Source organism: Falco rusticolus, chromosome 12 (assembly GCF_015220075.1).
Source record: "Falco rusticolus isolate bFalRus1 chromosome 12, bFalRus1.pri, whole genome shotgun sequence".
NCBI lineage: Eukaryota > Metazoa > Chordata > Aves > Falconiformes > Falconidae > Falco > Falco rusticolus.
In genome coordinates, this window is record NC_051198.1 from 13,860,465 (window position 1) to 13,885,160 (window position 24,696).

The 24,696-nt window shown below is 37.0% G+C and overlaps 1 protein-coding gene across 1 annotated transcript in view; it reads right to left on the reverse strand.

Moving 5' to 3' along the window:
- BTBD9 (BTB domain containing 9) overlaps positions 1 to 24,696 on the reverse strand; it is a 118,243-nt gene that overhangs the window by 14,919 nt on the left and 78,628 nt on the right. The window contains exons 9-10 of the mRNA XM_037405083.1: positions 17,252 to 17,441; positions 8,686 to 8,793 (exon numbers count right to left, since the gene is read on the reverse strand). Of these exons, the coding sequence (XP_037260980.1) occupies positions 8,686 to 8,793; positions 17,252 to 17,441 (298 nt within the window). The remainder of the gene's footprint in view (positions 1 to 8,685; positions 8,794 to 17,251; positions 17,442 to 24,696) is intronic.

Below are 24,696 nucleotides of genomic sequence, written 5' to 3' on the forward strand. Positions count from 1 at the left end.
CTGGCCTCCCGACTGTACAAGGTGTCAACAGATGCTATATTTAATGGCTTTAACTGCAAGAAAGGGCTACAGAAAATAGTTTCACAGGACACATCTATCATTCGGATAACTTTTTTGTAGTAATATTTATTTATAAAGGTGCTGAGGGTATGCATGCGGGTATGTGCATGCATGCACATTTTCAGATGAGAGAATATTACAACTCAGTGAAGGCAATCCAATGTACTGCCAGAACACAGAAGCAGTAACCCACATTGTTGAGTCCTTACCCAGAAGCTGCAAATCTGCTCCTGTGCTGATTGGAAAAAAGAAACCCCAAAATTTCACTTAACAGGATGCAAGAGGCAATTAGTATGCCACTCCTAGTAAGGAAATTAGGATTTCTGTTACACTCAGTGAAGGTGGCAGTAGTTGGAGAAGACCTCTTAAGAGGACAAGCTCCATCAGAATTGCTTGTAGGTCAAACTAGGACCTAAATGTTTAGGGGAGGAATATTTAAGTACTCCAAGCCTGTATGAGCAATCAAACACAGAAGGAGGACGATAGAGTTTACAAATATCTGAGAGGGGCAAGACACATTAAGGTAAAGCGGAACAACAGAATAAAGTTACAAGAGGAATAAACCTACTATGAGCAAGTTTTCTTAGACTGTCAAAGAGCTTCTACGTGGCAAATAACAGAAGGTCGAACAGGCTGTATATTAAGTGGGGCTGACCACTGTAAACAATGGTGTTGTAAGACAGAGCAACAGCCAAGATTCCAACTACAACTTGTAAGAGAAAATTAATGTTTACTCATAAAGCAAACTTTAATTCTGGCAAGACATTATTTATAAGGTTTAAAAGACACAGTTATTATTTCCCATCATCTTCACATTTAACCTGCATCTCCAAAGTAGAGTTTATGTACTGATAAAATATGCAATACGTAACTCTCCATCTTACTGATAAATAATATGAAAATACATTTCCTGAAAACCCCTCCCGTGTCTAGCACCTGCAGTAGAAGCAGCAGTTATCCATAAAGAGTGAGAACTAGCTTATACTTAGAATGTAATCTCTCGTAATAAGAACAACTTAAAATTTTGCTGTTTTATCACAGAAGCTTTAGAAAATCATCTGGCAAAAATCAAAAAGGCAAAGTCATTGGGAAGTGTAATTTCTACTGAAACATCAATGTAATAATAAATAATAATTACAAAATAATTATAATAATGAATAATAATGCTTCATGAAAGGAAATAAATGTTTGCTTTGGTTTTTATTTTAAGTAGAAGACTATGCAACAGATATTTCATACACACTTGATTACCACTATTTAAAAAGAAGTATTTTTCTAGATGATACATTATAAAGTAATGATACGTATATCTATCTATATCATTAGCTTGACAGTCTTTACTGTCCTCCAAAGAGATATTAAAGTCCTCAAAGGCATGGGAGAAAAATACAATGTCTAAAAGAAGCAGGTACTGATACTATGGGTGATACTTGGTATTGCTTCTTTTCTCTGAGGCAAAACAGAGCTAATATTTGAATTGATGTAGTATGATGTTTTGTTCACTCTCCTCACAGTAACATGCATGAAGAGGAGCTGAGAGCGCGCCAGCCGCATGGCAAAACGGAGGAAACCAAAACTTCAATGTGTATGGCGCATGCAGAGCTGCAGTGAAGCAAGTGTACGCCAAAACATTCAAGGGAGACTAAAACACTGCAGTTCCCAACTCCGTGCTACTCTGTTCAAGGCTTGTTCAAAAGATCTGTGCATATTTGTGGCTGAAAAGTGAGAATCACTGTTAAGAAACATGACTTAAAAGAAGCTAGATCTTTCTTCAATCAAACTAGACTCGGCTAAAATAAAAGCTGGCAAATGAAATGTTAGATGCAGAGCTTCCACACTTCTGAGAGGCGGTTAATGCTCTGAAATGGAATACAACTCTGGTTTCTCTCTGTGAAATCTTAATTCTTCGTGGTGGGTCTTAATTCTTAATAAGGTGCGCCTGTGAAGCTAGAGCCTTTTTCTTCTTTTGCCTTATTATAATCTTTCAGAATGTGAGCACATAAACACAAGGAAAAATATGTATTTCAATGCCTCTATCGTTCAGGGCTTTTAAGCTCAATAATTACACAAAATGACCCTTTAAATCTGTCTGACTTGCTCCAGTAGGCATTACTAGTAGCATAATGAACAGATTAATGAGAACCCTCAGTTTGTTTTTGTGAAGTGAGACTTGAAATTGAGCTTAACAACGTAGCAATTTCCCAGACATCTTGCCTGAATATATTTCATCTTTGTAGTGTACGAAGGTGGCTACAGTGAGTTCGGCAACTCTGGAGGAGGCATTAGGATTCCACAGAGTTGCTGTGAAATTTGTTTCATGTAAAATACGATGAACCATGGTTGAAATATATTGTTTGACAGACGAGGTACAAAACCAGTTTTGCTGTGAAATTAACTTCATGTAAAATAGGATGAAGTGTGGTCAAAATACTCTGACATTGCAGGTACAAGCGCAGTTTCTTTTATCCTGTTCCGCCCCACCACCTGGGAGCTCAGGCATGAGACAGAATTAAGGATTATACAAAAATTAGGAAAAAAATGTTATTTTCTTTTTCTCGGTATGACAGGACAGTAGGTGCATATAGTACTGATGGGAAGTGATGTGAGCATACAGTCAGTTGGAAAGGCAAGAGAGCTGAGAAATGTTCAAGATGTTTTGTTATGAGAGAAAACAGTCCTGTGAAAGTGGTTAAGAAGAAGAATGATGGATGAAAATGGTTGTGAGGGAATTTAGAGATGGGATCATGGAGTGAAGTGAAGAAACTTGAGGAGGACAGGAGGAAAAAGCTGCTATGTTTGTGGCTAAGTATAAGAAATTACAAATATGAGTAGGTAACATGCCATGTGCAGTTACAAGGAAAGGTATTCACACACTTCAAATATTATCTCTATAGCAAAAGAAATAATCACATCATGATAGAGATTAGCCTGCTTTCACGGAAGTATAGCCAGAAAAAAAATCCAAAATTGAATTTGTCACTAACATTGCGTAAAACAGAAATATTTTTTCACTTGAAATCCTTAGACAACATGTAAGCCAGTTTTCTGTACATCAGAATTGTTAAGACCATGACCTAGATCTCTCCAGGTGCTCTTTACCTGGGATTTTTTATCAAAGGAAAAACAGCAGTGCCTGAAAACTAGAAACGCATATAGTACATTCTAGGACAGAAATATGAAACACTGGACAAGAGCAGTAAATCTCAATGTTGAAAATAATTCTTGAAAAAAAGATCAGTCAGAAGACAGCTAATAAATCTTGCATTCATATCCCAAAGGGCTTTTCATGTGAAAGTACTAATTACATTAATATAAAAACTATAGAAAAAAATTGAGGGGAATTGAGCTGAGAGTTTAGGATTTGAAATAGCTATTATATAATAAAAAGATAATAAGCAATGGAAACATTAAATGAAGTTTGTAAGTTCTTAAACATTTATCATAACAGCAGTATACACTGAATAACAAACTGAGTACAGCAGGGAGAAAAAACCCACAAAATATGTTATAAACTTTCTGAAAATGAAGTCATGCCCTTCACAGGAAAATCATAAAACTGTCCCAAACCAGCCATATAGACAGCTGATAACAACTACCTTAGAACTGCCCATCAATAAACAATATTCACTGTCTCCCAAATTCTATCAGAGTATTAGAACCTTTTTTCCTGCTGGGGAATTGGACATGATATGTCTGCTGCCAATGGATTAGATTCATTTCACAATAACTACACAAGAGAACTTTAAAGAACAGTACTGAGTTGATAACAGTCGTGATAGCCTGTTTCATATTTGTCTTTGCAGGGCTTATTTTATTAAAAGTGTCATTAACTCTGAGGTCTGACTCCTACTGGCCTTTGGTATCTTCAGTTTTTCATCTGACTTTCAGCCTCTTTGTCAGCAAATTCTTCTAACAAGTGCAGGTCTCTACTGTTCAACACTAATACATTCAAGCCCACTTATCATAAATGTTTTAAAAAATAGAATAGAACATGACTGTTTTTCATTACTGTCATACTGTGTAGAGAAAAACAGCTTATTGTGGAAAAGAAAAAAAAAAAATACCCTCCATAGAGCATTTGAAAATTGACAATTACACAACCAGTATGCATTAATTGGCTCTCACTTAAGGAAGGTACACAAGCTTTGCCTGTGAAGATAACAGACATCCAGTTTCTGTCTTCAGCCTTTCAAAACTGGGAGAAGGTTAGAAGTAGCCTGGCAGTTTCTGGCTTTGAGCCCTGAATTATTAATTTACACAAAATATTACATTAAAAATACCATTAAAACAACCCAAAGCAGCACATTGTCATTTTAAAGGGGAAGCTCATGCTTCAGTAGGCTGCCAAACCCAATATATGTTATTTAAACATAATTTAATTTTCTGTCTCATTGTTTTGTTTGCCACTTACTGATCATGAAAGGTGTCTGTTGAGGTCTGTGTTTGCTACCTTCACGGTTCGTTCTACCCCTTGTGCCAGAAATTCAGCAAGATGATTTGGAGACCTCACAAGCCACTTGCGACACAGCACACTAATGACTTTCACAAAGGACTGTAACTCCACGGAAAAACTGGGTAGACAGAAAGGCAGGCAGCAAACAGCAAAGGAAACAGCTCTTACCCACATGTCTTCAAATATGGGACATATTTGGGAGGTGAATAGAGAATATTACTAGCAAAGTAAATTTTCTCATTGCAGGTATTCTGTCTCCTCAAATGTGGGCCCCTGTGAAATTCTCCCATGTTCTAACTCTATCCACGTTCATTTGCTACTGCAGCGTATCCAGAAAAGCCAGTGAGTTATTTTTCTGGAGTCTACCGCAGTATAGTAAACACACAACTAATGCCAAAAAGGGTAAACCTGGGATTTTGAAACCTTACTAACCACTTAGACTCTACTCACATCTCCAAAGTTTGTAAGAGAAACAGATGTAGCATGGAGTAAGCTTTTTGGAAAAAAAAAATCAGTATTTTAGCCTGACACAAATACATGCATAATGCCTCCTAGCTGACTGTTGCTCTGAGGTACTCGTCAAACCGGCAATCACAGTCCCATACAAGGACAAACCTGCTTCTCATTTTCTGTAAACAAACACACATAAGCCTATGTGAGGACAATTTTTATACCAATGCAGGTGTAGTTCTTTTTGGGCTGGGATGTCAAGTATCCATCAAAAAAATTAGGATTTGGCTGACACAAAAAATAGTTGCAAAATTTGACCACATTAGCAAAAGATTTGTTTTGTTTCCTCCAGGCGAAAGAGGGCTGCGGCATTCGTAAACATACAGAGAACAAAATGATGAGGGTACTGTTGCTTCCAGCCCATTAATGCTGTAGTCTGGTAAGGCAAATTGCTGAACGCAGGAATCTTTAACTGCCTGCCTAAACCTGATGATGAGTCAAACCCAGGCACAGTGCATGCGTTCGATTCTTGCCTTTCCTTGGGGAGCGCCTGAATCACTTGACTAAAAGGCATTCAGAGGCAGATTTCTCTGCTGGAGCTTTGCTGTTTGCATAAAATACCAATGTAATCATGGTAAGAGGAAGGACAGAGACAGAAAAAAAATAAGAAAAAAAATATCTATTGCATCCAGCAGGAGTATCTTTACCATTCACTATGACAGTAAACCAGACAAACTGTACCATCTCTGCCTCACTACAACATCTGTTAATTTTGGTTAAAATCCAACTTTTCAACTCCTCTGGTTGTTGTTCTTGTTAAAATTACATAAAGTGAAAATAACTTGTTTGTTTTCATGGCAGAAAATTCCACGTTTCCAATATGTTTTGAGATGATTTGGGTTTTTTTTAAACTTACAGAAACTAAATCAAAACCTGTTCCTATCAGTGAGTGGTTCAATATTTTCTTCTTCATCAAGATGTCCCTGTCACTATATCACAACCTCACCCAACAATTCTAAGTGAGGGCCTTCATTCACTGCATGAGTCACTGAATATCTCTTCCGTTCTACATCCAACTATTTTGAGCGCTATCAGTATGGCTTTTTAGGTCATAGAACCATGTTTTAGTATTTTTCAGCAAAATAAAACCGGCCCAGTTCTGACTGTATGCAGCTATGATCCTCTGTACTTTACAGACCTGTCCTAACAGTTGCAACATTTGGCAGTTACATTTTATATATATATATATTTACATTTATATATATAGTACATATTTTTCTAAATGACACATACACCTATTTATACAGTATTTAGACTTATCAACCTGCCATCACAATCAAAGTAGTTTTTGAGTTGAAGTCATTTCAGCATTGCTGCAAATCCTACTTGAAAAGAAAATCAAATATATTTAAAGGGTTTTCTGTGGTGGTGTGACTAAAATAAAAAGTCAAATTTGCTGATTTTAAAGAGAAAGAAACTCAAACTGAACATGAAAAAGTGCTGTCAAATGCAAAGAAATCACCTGAAAATTGAGGGGGAAAAGGTGTGTGGATCCACAAACCTTTCCACTTATCTCAGTTACAGATGACACAGTATTTAAATGTAACTACAGAGGATAGAAAACTTTTGAAGAGACTAAGATTTTTTCAAATTGGTGCTTTTCCTTTACAATTTTCTACTTGTTAAATTGAATTGTACTGAAATCAAATGAGCTTTTGCAATTGTAAGCTTCAGAACCAGGTCTTTGTATTTGTTTTGACTTACAGACAGTGCTAGAACACTGAGTTTGGAGACCTCAGGATTAAAGGCTAGCATTTTGCCAGCTGGATGCATGTCTCTCAGAGCAGGAAGTTAGGCAAAATGCAATTCTCTAATCTGTGTAAAAATAGTTCCTGCAGCCACAGCTTTGAGAACTTCCAGAGCACCCAGGTTTTGAATCAAGATCTTGAAGTATACCATGAGAAAGCAGCTATCTTTATTTCAGGATGCACGTACAGTTGTCCAAGGTTAAGGCTTTTAAAAAAAAAAAAAGTGTAGTTTGAACGTGGTGAGTGGATACCTGAACTGGGCAGTCAACCAGCAATTCCATCTGCCCTGCGCATACTTAAGCAAGGGCTCCTTCTGACTCTCATATGCTATTAGTATCAAAATGTACCAGCAAAAAGTGTAAAGAAATGCTGATTCTATGTCTGTCTGTCTTTCTCCCCCTGGCCCTCTCTCTCCCCCCTCTCTGTTTCAGCTTTTTAGTGCTCCCAGTGCTGGAGGCAGACAAATAGATGCATTTTATCTATTACATTGAGATGCCTTTAAGAATGATAAAGTCTCCTCTACTCTTTCGCCAGACCTGCAGGCAGAACCCAAGTTTTCTGCTCATCAATACCCTGCCCTTTACAGACAGTGGAAGGACATGTCAAGATCTCCTTCAGCAACATGTCTAGACTGCATTGTAACATGTTTGAATTGCACTATTTGTTAAAGGATGGAATATAAACTTCAGAAAAATCTCTGTCAGCAGTGCTGCTAGAAAGGACTGAATAAATCTCTTGCTTGATGTGACAAATTAAGATGGATCTCTGAATTTGTAAAATCAATTTTGTTTTGGTTATCACAAATACAGGATGGGTGGGGGCTGTCCCCATATGAGCTGATGACTTCAATTTTGTCCCAGAAAAGAAAGGAAAGCATTATCAGGGGAAACTGACTTGAGGAAAAGGAGGGAAATAATATTTTTCTGAGTCTGAGTTTCCCTGGGGATCCGCCAGGAGATCATATCTTATCAACATTCACTGAATGCTGAGCATACCTGGCTTCTGGATATGTAACATAAATTTGCAGACTGTCCTTTCAGTCCCATAACAAGTATCCAGGTCATTCTTAACTTGGAATTAGAACTATCAAATGGTTTAAGAAGGCTATCAACACTGGATCGTTCCTCCATACTAAAAGAATGGGTTTTATCAGCAGATCCAATAATTGCAGAAAAGGCAACAGCACTATACATGTGGACAGTATTCATGCTGGATTTCTCTTCATTTAAGTATACAAATGAAAATGAGACAATTTTTCTCTTTTTTATCTCTTTTTAAGAAGTCTTTTTTTTCTATGACATGGTCTTGTTCAGAAGCAGAATGCTCAGTGCATATAAGTCAGGTACTCTGCTTTTGAACAGAGGCAAGGTCAAGCTCAGGTAACTTTGATACTATGGTTTGGTCCCTTATCCTCACTCTCCCTACCTCCTTCAAATATCATACAACACAATTATATGCTCTGATAAGAGAGAGAGGCATTTGATTAAGAAAATCCTTCACCAAGCATGCTCTCTTTTCTCTCCTACCATGTTTTTCAAGGTGGGGTGATTTGACACCAAGGTCACTAACTATGTGAACTCTGGAGAAACATTTCAGTGATCACAAAACCAAGGGTATGGCAGGCAGACTGTTTCTGAGAATGTACAATCAATCAGATTGTTTGAAGATCCAGTACTGATGTGGATCTTCGGAACTTGATTCTTGTTTCAAAGTCTAGATATTTATCCACACTAGAAGCCGTTACCTCCTAAAGCTGTATTTACAAGGGTCTAGAGTTAGTAACCTACAGATTATGTAATGAATCGTTCTTTCACAGTCAGAAAGGCACCTATGTAAGTACTGAACAAAAGAATAAAAAAACCCCAAGTTTCCAGTTCTGACTTTATGCAAATAAATGGAAAAAAATAAACTTACTTGCAGGAAATTTTTGTGCGATCGGCCACCATAGTCCACTGTTGCTGATTCGTTGAAACCTCAATGTAGTAGCTGTAGCTCCGATCATCACAGTCCCAAAGTAGCAACCTGTGTATGAAGAAGTTGTTTTGTGATAAGTGAAATAAATATTAAACCAAGCTGCTTAATTTTTCCAGTCCTTTATTTCCTTCCCTTACTCCTTTATAAATACAGCTGGAATGTGCCTCTAACATTGAACAAGGTCTTTACTGTTTCTGTCATCTCAGACATGAGTGTCTCTATTCTTATTATCCTAAGGCCAGTAATAAACTCACAGAAATACAATAACCATCTTACTAACATTAATCTATTATATTAATCCAATTATTTTTAATTTATTTGAAAGTCAATAAATAACAAATTTATTTGGCATGTTGCATTGCCTGCTTTAAACCTGAATCAAAGATCTGTTTGGAAAGTTCAGTTTAAGAGGAGACAGAAAAAAGATTCCAGTGACTAAAAAGATTATGCTGTGTTCTTAACTGTATTCTCTTTTTTTTTTTCCTATATATATCAAAAATATACCCCCCCAAAAAAAACCCGTAAGAAAATGGGAATTCCCAGTCCTGGTTCATCATAATGAGGCGAAAAGGCAATGAACTGTTGATCAAATTGCAAAAAAGGAGAAAAAAAAAAAAAAGGAAGAAAATAGAGGTCTCAAGGACTCATTCCATACTCATCCTAACAAATGTGCATCTCTTCAGGAAGGGCACTAAAGGACATATTGAACAGCCTTCAATTTCCATACTTGTTTCACAGAGGAGAAGATCTAAAGCATCAGGGATGTGATTTAAGTGCACCATTCTCAAAAAACACATCTGGAAAATGCTATATCTTCTCTACTACATCTCTTTATATGGGGATTATCTCCCTGTTGTAAGAGATATTTGAAACCTCAACATCATTCCTCAATTTAATTTTATTTCTAAGGATACAAATTAAAGCAAAACCAAGAACCTTGCCTCTCCTCTCCTCTCCCCCTCAGTGGATGAGATCGAGATATGTGTATGTAAGAAAGATATCTAGCACAGAATGCCTTTAGCAAAACCATGAAAAATTATATCCTGCATGTTTGCAAACCAATACGGAACATCCTTTTTTCCAATGAAAGATCCACAAATGCAAAGAGGGTATTTACACAACTTAACGGGCCAATGGACTGGCCATAACAGAGGCAGACACATCTGCAATTTCTTCTTAAAAAGCAGTTAAATGTTGTTCATATGTTGAGGAATAGATGTGTTTTGGCCTATATTTTACTTAAAACATTTGGCTGGTGTCTTTCCACTGATTAGCTGGTACAGAGTTTAGAAAACCTAACTGCTGTTCTTACTATTCTCATGTAAACTCAATGGCAAATGTGATACCAAAACCCAAATTTCAAAACTCTTTTCTATTTGAGTTAGAAGTGACTGGAGGCAAAACCAGCATGCTGCATTTGCCATTCTCTGAAACAATGCTCTCTCATCCACCTACCCAAAGTTTTTGAATTGCAGTATGCTAAGTGAGCAAACCACATTATGTCTGTCACGGAAAACTATTTTTTTCTGATTTTGTTTTTCTTAAATTTCTTACTCTCTGAACCCTTACTCAATACATCAATGGAAAATAAAGACTCTACTGCAATATATTGGCTGTTAACAACTGCTGCTGTCTCTTGATCCTCAGATTCATGTCAAAGTTAGCTAACACTTACTAGAATTACTGCTTAAATCTGACCATGTGTTACAGAAGCAAATGAACCTGCTGTAGTCAACCCAAGTACAGCTAGCTATCCAAAATAGCTGTAACTGGAATGATGTGATGACCTAAATGAGAATAGCTACAGCCACATGCACAGAGAAGTGCGAAAGCCAAGTAATAGAGCTAACCAGGGTTCCTTCTCTGGCTATGAGGAAGAACTTCCACAGATCAGCATGTTTCAAAGTGCAATAGATAAGGAAACATTGATTGTCAATGAAAATAGCAGAGATACACATAGAAAGAAAAGGAAGTTGTGCCACACTACAGACTTTCCCAGACATGGAGTTTCAAGCTGTCTCTCTTCAATTGCCTTTCAGAAGAGCATCCAAATTTTGTATTATAAATCCCTTTCTTCCAGTTGAGAGTCTTTCTTGCTTTCAACTGCTACCTCTTCTGGGAGGAATATAACTGCAAAAATTATTGCTCACTCTTAACATTTAAAAAACCAACACTGCTAGAGGGAGGCAATAACCTAGCCAGTTGCTGAATGCACAATCCTTCCTCTTTAGAGAGAGGTGCTGCCACAAGCAAATGTTGGACCGTCTTTAGAATCTGGTTATTAAGAACACGTGTGTCTGCATCTTTGCCCCAAAAGCCAGTGCCATCACCTTCTTTTCAAAATAATCCAGTTTAGCTTTTTTTGTTTTAGGTTTCGGAATCCCAGCATTCACAGTGGAATAAGGTCTACTGGACAAACATTTAAAATAAACTCCCTAGATGCTCTCAACCGAATCCAGCTCATTAATATTAAAAAACCAAAAAGCTAACAAAAATAGCTTTAAGAAGCTAAAATAAAACACTTTTAACAGAAGCCTTTTAGCATATATTAATACTGTCTTCTTGCAAATTATAAAAATTCATAGGGATGACGGAGTAAAAAATAAAAATAATTCCTGGTGGCATCATGAAAGACTTAACACCCCCCCATCCCAAAACAAAGCCACCCCAACTTCCACCACTCTTCCCCTGCTTCATCAGATCCTCCCCATTCTGCTTTTCTATAGCTCGAAGGTCTCCAAATATGGAAGAGACTGAATGAAGCACATATTTTGTTTGAAAAAAACCCACCACCACCACAAAATCCTATGGATTAAAATTTTGGATTTGATAACTACTAATAATCAAGAGATTCAGAGTTGATTTAACAGCAATATTTAAACCAAGCCTTCTAAATGACAAAAAGAGGGAAAAGCAAAAATATACATAAATCTATTTTCTTTTAAAAAAGGCTATTAAAATGTAGCTAATTATGCTTTTCAGTAGGATGTTTTTCATCGGGGGGCTCAGTGTTGTTTCCTTGATTCATGCTTTCAAAGCTATAATCAACAGTTTGAATATCAGAAGCACACTGGTGACTAATTTCAACTAATACTAATTACTAATACTGTAATTAAAACACAATTGGCTGGGCTTTAGAGCAAAAGGCTAACAGGACATATGTGTTCCTTTTAAGAATGCATATAGTTGCTCTCCCCCAAAACAACCTAGCCCAAGTTAAATAGGTTTAGAAAAGCATATGGCTTAGAATTATTACAAACCAAAGAATGAGTAAATTCAAGTTGGCAAAATCTTTCCCAAAGTGACTTAGCATGAATGCTAAATGTAGATTTTTGTTTCTTAGGGACTTGTGAAACTAAAACCCAATTTCTTTCTTCACCTCCCCGCAGTAGGTTTTTTAGAAAAGACTAGGGAGGGAGACTGATGTCAGGACCTATTTGGAATTTACTCCACATGAAATACCTTTCTGGATAATAAGCAGTGAAAACCTTTTTGGTGATTACATGAATATTCACCAGTGTACACAGAGCATAAGGGCCACATTTTATGCCAGGTACAGTAATCTTTGAAACACATTCCAGGCAAACTACCAGGCTAAACTTTCATATAGAAACTATGTCTTGCTATGATGGATATTGAATGACAGGAAGAAGAACATTCCACTTTAAAAGTCAGAACTATACTCATTGGGAATGCATCTGTTCACAGCAAAATTGCCGTGTTCCTAGGACTTTCCGTATTAGAATAAAAAGCTAAATTAGCTCTTGTTAGTAAATCTTGCTTTTAGGATTGAGAGGGAAAAGTGAGATGCAGCTTCATCCAGCTCACGCCCTGCAACACTCTGAGATTTAAGCATATTTCTCATGTGGCACTTCTGTATCTGAAATCTAAGCCTGTTAATCATATAACATGGTACTGTTATCTACATCACATGCTGATAATGCCCCATTTTATAAAACAAAAGCTTTTCAAATATAAATAAGATTTCATATTACAGGTGTGTGAAACTGATTATATAGGCTACCTGTTACGTCAAAAGATGCTGCAGTACTTTTTTTAAACGTATTTCTCTAAATGTCATGCATTGCCCTATGATTGATTGTTCTGCATTTACACAAGCATTTTGTGCCATCTCTGATTGCTTTTTATTCTTAGATTTCTGTGAGAAAGATTGTCATGGTTTAGTTCAGCCTGTCATATAACTACATATACTCGAGCTGTTAGCAGAATACCAAACAACAGTCATGCACCTGGTGGGATGATACCTGCTTCTTGAATACTGGAAGTTAGTAGTTACCACATACAGCATAAGTATTTGCTAGTACTGTGTTTGTAAACTACTTGCATACTTATAAAACCCCAAAGAACAGAAATTAAAACTTGAGCTAGCAACACTTGTTGAAAGATAAGGAAAAAGAAAGAAAATCAAAACTGTATGGAAAAGATACTTTTTTTTTTTTATATACAATTGTCTACATTTTTGCCTCCAGTTGTCTATAATCCCCTTTCATTTTCTACAGATATTTATGTTTCAGTAGTTATCTTGCAGGAAATCAATCTTTCTTCAGGATCCTACAGATAAAATTCCTCTGTGTCTGCTATGTGCTTATATGATCATTTATTCTGAGTTACAATTTCACTCTCAAGTCAGGCAAGCACAGAAAATGAGCAGCAAAGAAAGAAAAACTTCATAAGCAGAAGTGCTGTGGAAAATTAGGAAGCATAAGAGATGTATATGATGATGGCATAAACAAACAGGAAACAGATTAAAGCTAATTGATATCATTTGTTAATTTAAAAATTACACTGAATATGAAAAGCAAGACAGCTGGCTATCACATATTCATATTAGTAATAAAGTCTTCAAATAGATTAAACTGGGATAAGTTGTTAAAATACTTTTACAAAGATGCAATTAATATACTCAGAGTAAAGCTGCTATTCAGGACTGATTGCCAGCCTCTGGGAAGACTAGGGACATGGGCAAAAAAGAATCTCATGAAACTCAACAAGATCAAAAGCAAAATCCTGTACCTCACCCAGCCTAATCCATTGCAGTAAACAACGCTACGGTCTGTCTGTCTGTGCTAAAATTTTAGGGCACCTCCTATTCGATATGACTCCCAAGTCCTTAGTTGCCTGCGTGCCCTCCCAGCAGTGAAGGCTAACAGCATACCGAGCTGTAGGAACAGGTACTGAGCCAACAGAAGAAAAGGAAGAGATTATGCTCATTTATTTGACCCTTGTTAGATAAAACATGGCACATTGCATCCCATTTTGGACCCAAATACAATACTGCTAGACCTGGGCCAGTCTAGTAGAGGACCATCAGGATCGCTGGGAGGCTGGAGCACATGCACTGTGCCAGAAGCTGAGGAAACTGGCTTGGTTAGCTCAAGAAGGTTCCTTGCTGGCCCTAAACCTAACAGCACTCTTTGGTATCTGAGAGCAGGTTATCAAAAAGACTGAGCCAGGCTCTTTACTGAGGTGCACAACAGGAAGAACAAAAGACAACGGTCAAAAATCGAAACAGGATGTTCCAGATGGACTAGAGGCATAGGAAAAAAAGAAATTGCATGGAGGCGGGGAGTACATTGGAACAGGCTACCCAGAGAAGTTGTGGTATTTTCTTCCTTGGAGATATTCAAGATTTGAGTGCATAAAACCTTGAATAGGATGATCTTTCTTCATAGCTGACCTTCCTTTGAGGAACAAGCCAGGCTAGATGCCCTCCTCAAGTCCTTTCCAACGTGAAGGGTTGTAAGCTTCTATGACAATGGGATGACTTTTGCAGAAAGCATGCATACAAGATAGACTCCTGAAACATTACAACCTCTATGCATTTCTAATGCATATTTGAGTACCAAGAGATGTTCTGCCTTTTTCATACTCAGAATTTAGTTGCCATGGCAACATGTTCTGACTTGGAGGCTCTCTCCAGTGGTATTCCAATTTCTATAGACTAAAAGGAGCTCGTACCCTTTTTTCAAAGGCTCATATATTTACGGTCTCTGACAGAAATATATTCAATGGCACATTCATGTCCCTGAACTTAAAACACATGTACTTTAATTCCTAATTATTCATTTAGAATCCAAACCCAGAGGTCTAATGACTCAGTTTCTGGGGGTACAGCAATTCATGTCATTCTGCAGTCATGCTGTACAGCCAGCCTCAAGAAAATGCTCCTGGAAATTTTTTTCTATTAGGTGGGAAGGTGAGATCAAGGCCATTTTCAAGCAAGCAAACAGCAGGAAAACAGGCACCAAACACTGTTATATTAGCTGTGGAAGACATTCCATTCAAAGAAATCTGTTGCTTTCATTAAGACAAAATATTAAGATTTTTTTTCTTTATACATAATTTGATTTTCATATCAGTCACGGATCTCCTGGTGTTAAATAAAGAGACCATTGTCACCATCTTTAGCATTGCACAGTACAAGAACATGTTCTAGATCCTTGCCAACGCTGTAGTTACCACATAGTGAAACCTTGCTTCCCCCACTCAAGGAGGCATCTTTCCCTTGGCTGCCTATGATCTGCAACAGATGCGGCTGTAACTCAGAACACTTGTTCTTCTAGGTAAAACACAAAGGAAGAGATGACATAGTGCTAGCATTTCTGTCTCTAGGCAATGCAAGTAGTCCCCTCTGTCAGAAGATACCCTAGATGACGATGTTTATTATTGTTGTTTTTTAAGACAAGCTATTCATCTTGTTTCTACTATACATGCAGGAAAGCAGACAAAGAAAGAAGATTCTACCCTTATATGTGTACAATGCAATACAACATAAATCATTAAATGCCTATTAGTTTTAAATTATGTAATGCTTAGTTGTTGGTTTGGGTTTTTTTGTGGATTTTTTTTTATTTGCTCTACACACTTGCCAATTATGCAGTTATCATTTGTTGGTAACCTAAAGTCTAGTTCACCTAACATACTAATAATGGAACATTAAAAATCTTCTGCTCAAGAATAAACCCTAGTAAGGTCAAATTTTTTGCACTGATTTGAAGAGATGGTATTATTCACTGATTGAAAGACAGCAGAAAACAGTAAGTTAGGAAGACAGGGACTATGAACTGAGAAACTACACATTTTAGTTAATGCATTCCCCTCTTTCTCCTTTATGTGGCCAAAGCTTCCTGCTGTTACTTACATTTAAGTTTAAAGTGGCAAGAAAATTATGTAATTACATTTTCAATTACCTCCTTTAAGAAATCTGAGTACTGTGTCTTCCTGGTTTTTTTGCTTGAGATGCAACACTTAATTGAACATTAAAAACACCAAACGAGAAAGCATAAAACATTCATTGTCAAATGCTGCCAACTACATGCATTCTAATTCTTTCACGCAGTGCGAACAATGCCAGACTTGCATTATGCATAGCATCTATAGCTAGTATACAAACAAAACAGTACTTTTGTTAGGTTAGAGATTTGCCTGGATGTCTGATTTTAAACTTTATCTTCAGAGTTTTATAACCGTCATAACAATGCCTCAAAGCAAACCAGAAATTGGCAGTTATAAAGGAACTTTCAAGTCTCACTTGTTCATCAGTTAGTTCGAAGAGGCAACTGACAGCTGGACAGCACCAAGCTAGCTCCTAGCAATACGTACCTATGTACGTGGTCTCTGTTGTGAGCCAGTACCTCACCTGGGGTTTCCAACTTTGCTCACTGTTATTCTAACTTCAGAAACCTTTCTCTTTCTTTCACGGTCACAAAGAATACAAATCAAGTCCCTGACAACATAGTCTTAATTTACAAAGAACAGGAAGCCATTAAGATAAGGATTTGTATGTCTGATGTTATAAAACAAAAAATAATTTACAGTCGGAGATCTGAAGCTGGCAAGAATATTTTTGCCTTCACCTGTGAACAATCCCTCTCTCCAATCTACTTTCAAAGTTTCTACATTAGGCAAAAGTTCGTTCTTCGCATGCTTACAAACATCCACTGTAGAAACAGCCCAATGAACTTCAGTCCAGATCTAAAGATATTCACTAACCCACCGCTGTAAAGCAATGTTCAGGTTACGGTGCCCTTATTATATACTCCATGTTCAAGTAAGAACCGGTACTAATTGTATAGTGCAAAGGAAACCTGGCTGGCTCGAGATGATGGCTTTCTTCAATAACTGTTTATGTTTTCACAATGAGGCGGATATGAGGAACTGCACCTACTTTGACCACAAATGAGGCTGCAATTAAGTTTCTATTTTAATATAAGTATATAACTTTAATCTTACAATTTGACTATTACTATTATTAAATCTCTGAAATGTAATGTTTTCTGGAATTGCTCTGCTGTATCTCAACACATAAGTCACACATTTAATTTTTAACATGCCCATTATACTGAAGTAAGAAGCCAAATGACAACTACTAAACTAGTCCCCTAATTACCATCATTTCCAAACATCATATATTCTAAGGAAAACAACAGTGTTCAGCAAAAGTTTCACTGCTGTCCTTAATTTAGAGAAAAATAAACCCTCTTACCGTATTGATCCAATCATGTAGGGCTGTGCTAGCTGTACTACAATAGCTCCGCTCCCAAGCTGATGGCATGTGTACCCAGAATCCCAATCATAGTTTTTTGTGTCTCCATTCAATAAGGCATTCCGACTGCGACTTACACCCTCTATCACACTGGCACAGTCTGCAATTGTTGCAACATTTTCAGTGGGAACTGTGAATTAAAAATACAAAGATGAGAGACATACAGTCAGAGAACAGTTCAGATACCAATGGTCTTTATTTCTAGCAAAGAATAGGGAAAAAGGAGAAAGAGAAAAAAAAGGATGAAAGTATGATCAACACAATGAAATTTAACTCTTATTTAATACAAACTATGAAACAGAATCAAGTGGTACAGATAATTTTTATAGCATCGAACCCAGAATAGCTTGCTAAATTAACAGATGGATTTCTGTCTTGGTGATATGAAATCAGTCCTTTAATACAACTGGGAGAAAAATACCTTATCTAGCAAAACTTTTAAAATTTTAAACTAACTTCTTCCTGTTTTCATGACAAAACACTTCACCCCACCCCCGCCACCCCCAAATAAAAGAAAAAAAAAGAAAAAGAAAAAGAAAAAGAAAAAGAAGAGAGAGAGAAATAAGTGGAAGATAGTTTAAAGCATTGATCTGGACTGTGGGAAGCCAGGACTCAAAGTCTTTGAAACCAGGGCTTGAAGTCTCACAGCTCAGGAGACTATCTCCAACCCATACCTGCTGGCACTTCTGACAGGCTCTCTGTCTGTGATCAGAAATTGCACCCCAGAAATTAGAAAATTTAAATGCTTTTTAATACTTACAAAATCCTTCAATACAAGTATTGGACTACAAGAGGGAAGGAGACCAATAGGTCTGCCAGACAAATGGAACAGCAAGCACAGAACTATTTCTCATTCAGTCAAAAGACAGGATAAAGAGAAGATTAAATGCCATAAAAAAGAAATTGTAATAGCCCAATAGCAAAAGAAAAGAAAGTACTTAGAACTCATCCTACTGAAAAAAGGAAGGCTAAACCACAGGACAATGAGTTTCCTCCAGGAGACAGTAATGGAATCATACAGTACTTCCCCCCCTCCCTCTTAATTTCATCAAAGATCTTTGCTGGATAATTCTTTTTTCTATCCTATATGCAGCCATAAAAAAATGCCAGCATGCAGTAGCCCACTATGTCAAAGAAAGTCAAAGATACTACTGCAGAATATCAAATTGGCCTTCTTTCATTCACCTTACATGCAGTTATTTGAATATTAGAGGGAAAATACCAAATTAGGGAGCTCAAAGAATTTTCAAATTAGTAAAAGCATTCCTGGGAAAATCACGACAAGAGGAAGGATGTTTCAGTGGGAAAAAAAGTAAGATTACAATTCTAATTGCACAGGCCAGTGCTAAACTGCTACCCTGTGCTGCAACATGTATAATGAACTTTCTTTCACCTCTACAACCCTCTTGCAATCAGTGTACATATCCAGCACTGTGGTCCATGTGTCAGCGTCCTCCAAGTTCAGTTCTTCCTCCTCCCTGGTACATCCGAAACTGAACTCTCTAGCTTGGAAACTGCTGTTATAAACCAAATTAGATAAAGGATAATATAACTCTTTACTAGGCACTTTTAGAAGCAGGGGAGCATTACATGCTTGGCAATAAAAAAAAAAAAAAAAAAAGGCTTAGCGTTGGGAGTTGTTATTCTTTAGCAAAGGATGTAACTTTAGTGTTGGTTTCCAGAAAGCTTCCCAAGGAGAGGAATGCTCTTCTTGTATGTACTTAGTCCTGCTTAATCTGACTTAAATCAACGCTAAGTAGTTTCCCCCTTCCTTTCAAATCAAACAATATTCATAATATAGTTAGAACCTGACATAATTTCAGCAATTTCATCAAAAATCAAGACAACAGCAGCTCCTCTGGGAGCAGGCTGCGAGAAAGAGGTTTATTTTCTTGCGCATAGAGTACTTTTCCAGCACTGTTTTACAAGCACTTCAATACTTGGTTTTGGAACCTCCTATTATTTCCCTTTGTTAACATTCAACCAAGCATGGTACTTTCTTTCTGTTTGTAATTTAGAGAGAATCCTGAGCTTTTTGAACATCACCTTCCAGCAGGATGGCAGATAAACATGAAAAAAAAAAAAAGAAAAAGAAAAAGCTATTTGAGACACCTTAGGTCCAGCACTTTACTAAAATGCTCAGTTTTTAGTTAAACTCTACAACTTTTCAAATTCTCTCTCAAAAAAATAAACAAGACTGAAAAATGATCCTCTCTGAACATGTAAAAATCAAGGTTGCCAGTTGAGCCTTTTTGGGGGAGGAGGTGGTGGTGGTGTTAAAAACACTGATTGCTTTATCTAAACGATAACAAAAAATCTTTCAGCACAGGCTGCATTAAAAAAATGCTAAGATTTTGTGTGACAGCCTCTGATAAAGGACAATCAATCTGTGTGGTAACGCAGTTTGGAAGACAGAGAAAGAAATAAGTTTAAAAAGTTATCTGAATGACAACGATCAATTTAACAAAATTTTCAAATTCACAATCTCTCATATAAAACATTTTTGAAAGTGAGAAAACCAAAAAAAATAGAATAACTAAGACTTCAAATGAACACTGTTGGAATTTTCACAAGAAAACAAATGATGTAGTACAAGTGCAAATGTACTATTTTAAGCTCACTGCACGCATAATAATTACATGATTTTAATAGTTGTCTGTAAAATATATATTTAAAATACTACAGCGTCTGAAAATGGCTGAAATATAGCTATGTGAAATTTCAGAGCTAATTGTAAGAGTCTCCAGCACCCAAAAAAAAGAGATAAGTTTCCATTAAAAGCTAGGATTTTACTTGTGCTGGTGGTGTCAGGAGCGTGACCTAAAAACCACCAACCAACCACCACATCATAAAACACACAAGGGAAAAAAGTGCAAGCTCACTGCCAAGTAATAATCCAAGGCAGTGGAAAGGCAACGGTTTCTGAAAAATCTACTGTACTATCATCTCTGCTCATAAAATATTACTAAACCCACCATATTATTCTTCTGGAAACCTCTTAATTCCCTATTACTGAAAAGAGACGTTCAGAAATCCCCAAATTCTTACAGGGGAGCAGGTGGCAGACATTAGAAGTACTTCACTGGGAACAGTCTGAATACAGCAAAGACTAACAATGCGAACCGAGAGCGCTGGCACTGAAACAGAGGTTGCCCTGGCTTCCTTTTCTTCCCCTTTTCCCTGGCAGCAAGGGAACGTTGAGTATCCATTTTACATAGGTATTAAAGCATCTATATATATTGCTGCTTTTTGTAGGAAGAGGAAACTACTGAAGTCTTGGTTAAAAAAAAAAAAAAAAAAAGTAAAAGATGAAGTGTCAGAATCAATGTTCATGTTGAAGCTCTATGGCATGTTCCGGACCCCCCCCCGAGCTATGTGAGGCGTTACCTGAACACAGCATTGAACACAGCACAGCTCTCTTCTTCCACCCTTTTACACCTTCAGGCCCTCTGAGCATTGTCCTGCTCTTTCTCACATCTAGATTTCTGCACTAATCCGTGACCTCCTACGATGATGTTACCCTGATTAGTCAAAATCCTTAAGAACCACCCAGAAACTGTCTTAGTGTGTTTTTAATAGAATTCTGTGGTCTTCCCTACAACGGTTAATTAGAAAGTGATTCTAACTAATTGCAGTGTGCGGGAGGTACCATACTCTTCCTTCTGTCTAGGGGGGGGGGTCTGTCACTCCCTATTTTGAATATTCATTATCATCTTTTATATCCGCTTGATGAATTTATTAAAAATACCATCTGGTGGGGACTCTGCTCTGTGCTGTATTTTCAAGTCTTCTGGTTCTCTTCCTTTTTCCCTTTAGAATTCCTGCTTCAATTTAGGTCACTTGTTTACAAAAACATACTGCCAAAACTAACAGTCTTGTTTCTTTTTTTTTTTTTTTTTTTTTTTTTTTTAATCTACCAGCTACCCAGCTTTTACTGGAAACAATGTTGTTAAGAGAAAATAAAAGAGGGGATTAAAATATGGAAATTATTTTTTCACACTGTTCATACAGCAGTTTTTCTCCAATAAATCTGATTTTCATTTATGGAAAAGATGTGTGTTAGCAAAGCATACACATTCTGTAAGCAAACAAAACGGAGAAGATTATTGAGGTTACAGGACAGTAGCATCAGAACATTAAAACTTACTATCTTGTCTCTTGGTCTTATGTTACAGTACAGAGCAACAAACAGCTTGGCAGTATATTTAATTCTAGTATAGTATTTTTATAAGGGATTGTCATTTTCAAGGCATGACTTAAGGGCCATCTATACTGGCTACATTTAAAGATAAGACAGATATGTCATTCAACTGTCCTCAGAGATCCCACAGGAGAAAAACACAGCAGGAGTGTGTGGTTGCCTCAGTCTTATTTATTTATCCTTTATGCTTCCCCACCCCGCCACCCCTTAATTTTTAGCAGACTTGATTTTCTGTAGGAATTTTTTTTCCCCTGATGTATTCAAAAAAATTAATGCAGCCACTGTTAACTGCTTCCATGTCTGAAGTGTAAAGTTCTTCCTTTCACCTCCCAGTCTGGACAGGTCAGATTTTGCTTTCTGCCCATCCATTGTAACTTCACTGCAGTCAATTGGCTAATACTGGGGGTACGGGACGGGACAGGACATGATCACACAACAGAAAATCCACAAATAACTCTTTGCAACACAGAAAGGCAAGAACAGAATGGATGCCTGCACCAGCTCACAAAATCAGACAGCAATGAACCTTAATTACTAAAATAAACATAGAGACAGCAGATACACTAAGTAGTCGTACTTTATAGGAAGGCAGTAATTTAAAGCATTATGGACTGTTGAATATACAAGCAACAGTCAAAGATTCTCAGCTAAAGTGTCATCATTGCAACACAACTGTTCATTTTACTGAATTCTCTTAAGACACAAAACTATGTCTTTGTGAAGAAACTATAAACAAGAAATTGTACTGGAAAAAAATAATTTTTGTTTTAGTTAATGTAAAGGAGTGATTTTTCTCCCATGCTGACATCTGTTAAATGCTCAGCTTTCAATTGCTCCATTTTTAATGGTACAATTGCATTCCTTCTCCACCTGAACATCAACTGAGCTGACAAAAGTTTCCTCACTAGGAAGCGATGGTTAGATAAAAGAAGCCTGAGAGCAAAGAAAAAAAATCAGGAATGTCAGTATTATTCCAGGGTTCAATTTTATTGTATTAAATAAAAGATACTGGGCATTTGCTTTCATTATTTTCCACATGCCAGAAGATTTTTTAATTCTTACCTTTATTCATTTAGAATTAGCACTTGTTTATTTGCTACACAGTAGAAAATACTGAGTCTACAGACTTTTCAGTTAATTAGAAGTATAAAGTCCTGTCTCCTCTTCCACACATTCTTTCTTATTTTCTTGAGATGAAATTTCCTGATGATATTGAAGATTCAAATGAAATGTAGCAATCAAGAAATCAATCAAGAACTCAAGAAATACCAACTTCAAACAAATAGCAACAGTGTTTCCACCTGTTTCAGTGGAAAGCTTTCTGCAAGCCATATTTAGCTGGAAAAGAAAACCCCACTAATATTTGTCTATGTCCAACTGTCAGGGTGGATTAGAATAACCTTAGAGAAGGCTGATTTTTCAGTTGATATATGCTAAAGCCTATGATTTCTGATCCAGTAAATTAGAACAAACCCATTCAAGTCATTAGAACTGGCGATTGGCTGGCTACTGGGCTCCTTCATTAAACATTCTGCCTGAAGAAATAGCAACTGTTTCAGAAGAGCCCTAGTAAGTACACATCCTTCGTCACAGCACTGGAAATAGGAAGTATAAAACAATCAAATAAAAAGAAACTGGAGTCATACGGACAGATCTCTGTTGAAGAACGGGTAGCAGTAACCAAACCAACCATGTAGCTGCCCTTTCCTGTAGCAAGAAGAGGGGAAAAAAAAAAATCCCTGCTGTATTTAGATAGACTTCAAATTTTCATAATTTCCTAAGGCTATGCTTGCAGCAGGGCTGACTTATGTTGCTGGGTAAACCTGCATGGTTTTTAAAGAAGGCTAACCTTTAAAAAAGGAGAAGAAATGAAATACGATAGCTTTGTGTGGAGTCAACATTAAACTAGACACAAAAATAGCAACTCTCACTGCTTCCTTGGGGAGAGAGAGCATGCAATCTTTTTCAAAGCTGAACCACACACTAGGAAACTGATAGGACTCGTTTCTCTTGGTTATACATTTAATTATTATTTTTTTAGATAACTACCAGAAAGTAAGAGACAAGTGATTTTTTTTTCCCATTTAATACAAGTTCTCCTAAGGCACTGAACAGCACACAAGTGAAGGTTCACAATGATTCATAAGTACTGAACAGCATTCCCTAGAGGGTGACCAAGGACATTCCAGTGTTTTACATCCATCTCCTGCTCTTCAGTCATTATTCACTGTTCTCCCTTTCATGTGTAACGTACAAGTTACAAGACAGTCTGATAGACTGAGACAGACTACAGATAAACACAACTTCATATTAAAGCCTTCCACATCGCACTCCCTATGACCTTAACGAGGCTTAAAATAGGATGGTAGGCTGGTCAAACCCACATGCCTGCATAGTTCCTGACTGCTCCTCAGCACCGAGTACTGATTAAAAGACTAAGCATGGTTATAAATTTTTTCCAATTGAGACAGAAAAGAGGAAGTGGTTCCTATATTTAGGTGGAAGACCCCCCTGCCCCCCCCAAACCAAAAGAGGCACTACACAGAACCAGCCCCTTACACACTGTTGTAGCTTTATGCCACTGGGCAGATCAGAAGCTTTTATGAAACACCACGTCCCACCAAGTACTGCTTCTGCCTCCAAAGGAGTACGTCTCTTCCTTGTAACAATTTTCATTTGTTTTGGATTCTAGATTAAATATTAATGACTACAGACCATTCAAAATTTCAGAAACGGAAGTTCATTAAAAGCAAACAGTATGCTTTTGAATTTTAAAAAGATATTTACATCCCTGTTAAATGAACCAGTTATGTCACACTCATGAATCTAACACGTAGAACTGTTAACTTACACATTTAGAGATAGTACTATGCCAAAAGGAAAACTACATCTCAACCCTAACATCTGCATTAGGGAATAATTTCATTCGATGGAATTAATTTCTGTCACTTACTTCATCTCACAAGACAACAAAGTATAAACCAACACTAAAACACCACACAGTGCTAGAAAGAGCATTTCTTGCTACTTTTACTTCAAAACTGTTACTCAACCACCAATGGGTCATGTCAGTACCACATCCAGTATTGTATAAAGTAATTGCATCTTCGGTATTAACTTTTATGTCATTAATAATTTGTCATGAAAACCATATACGCAAAACCACAGCAACATAAAATTGCTG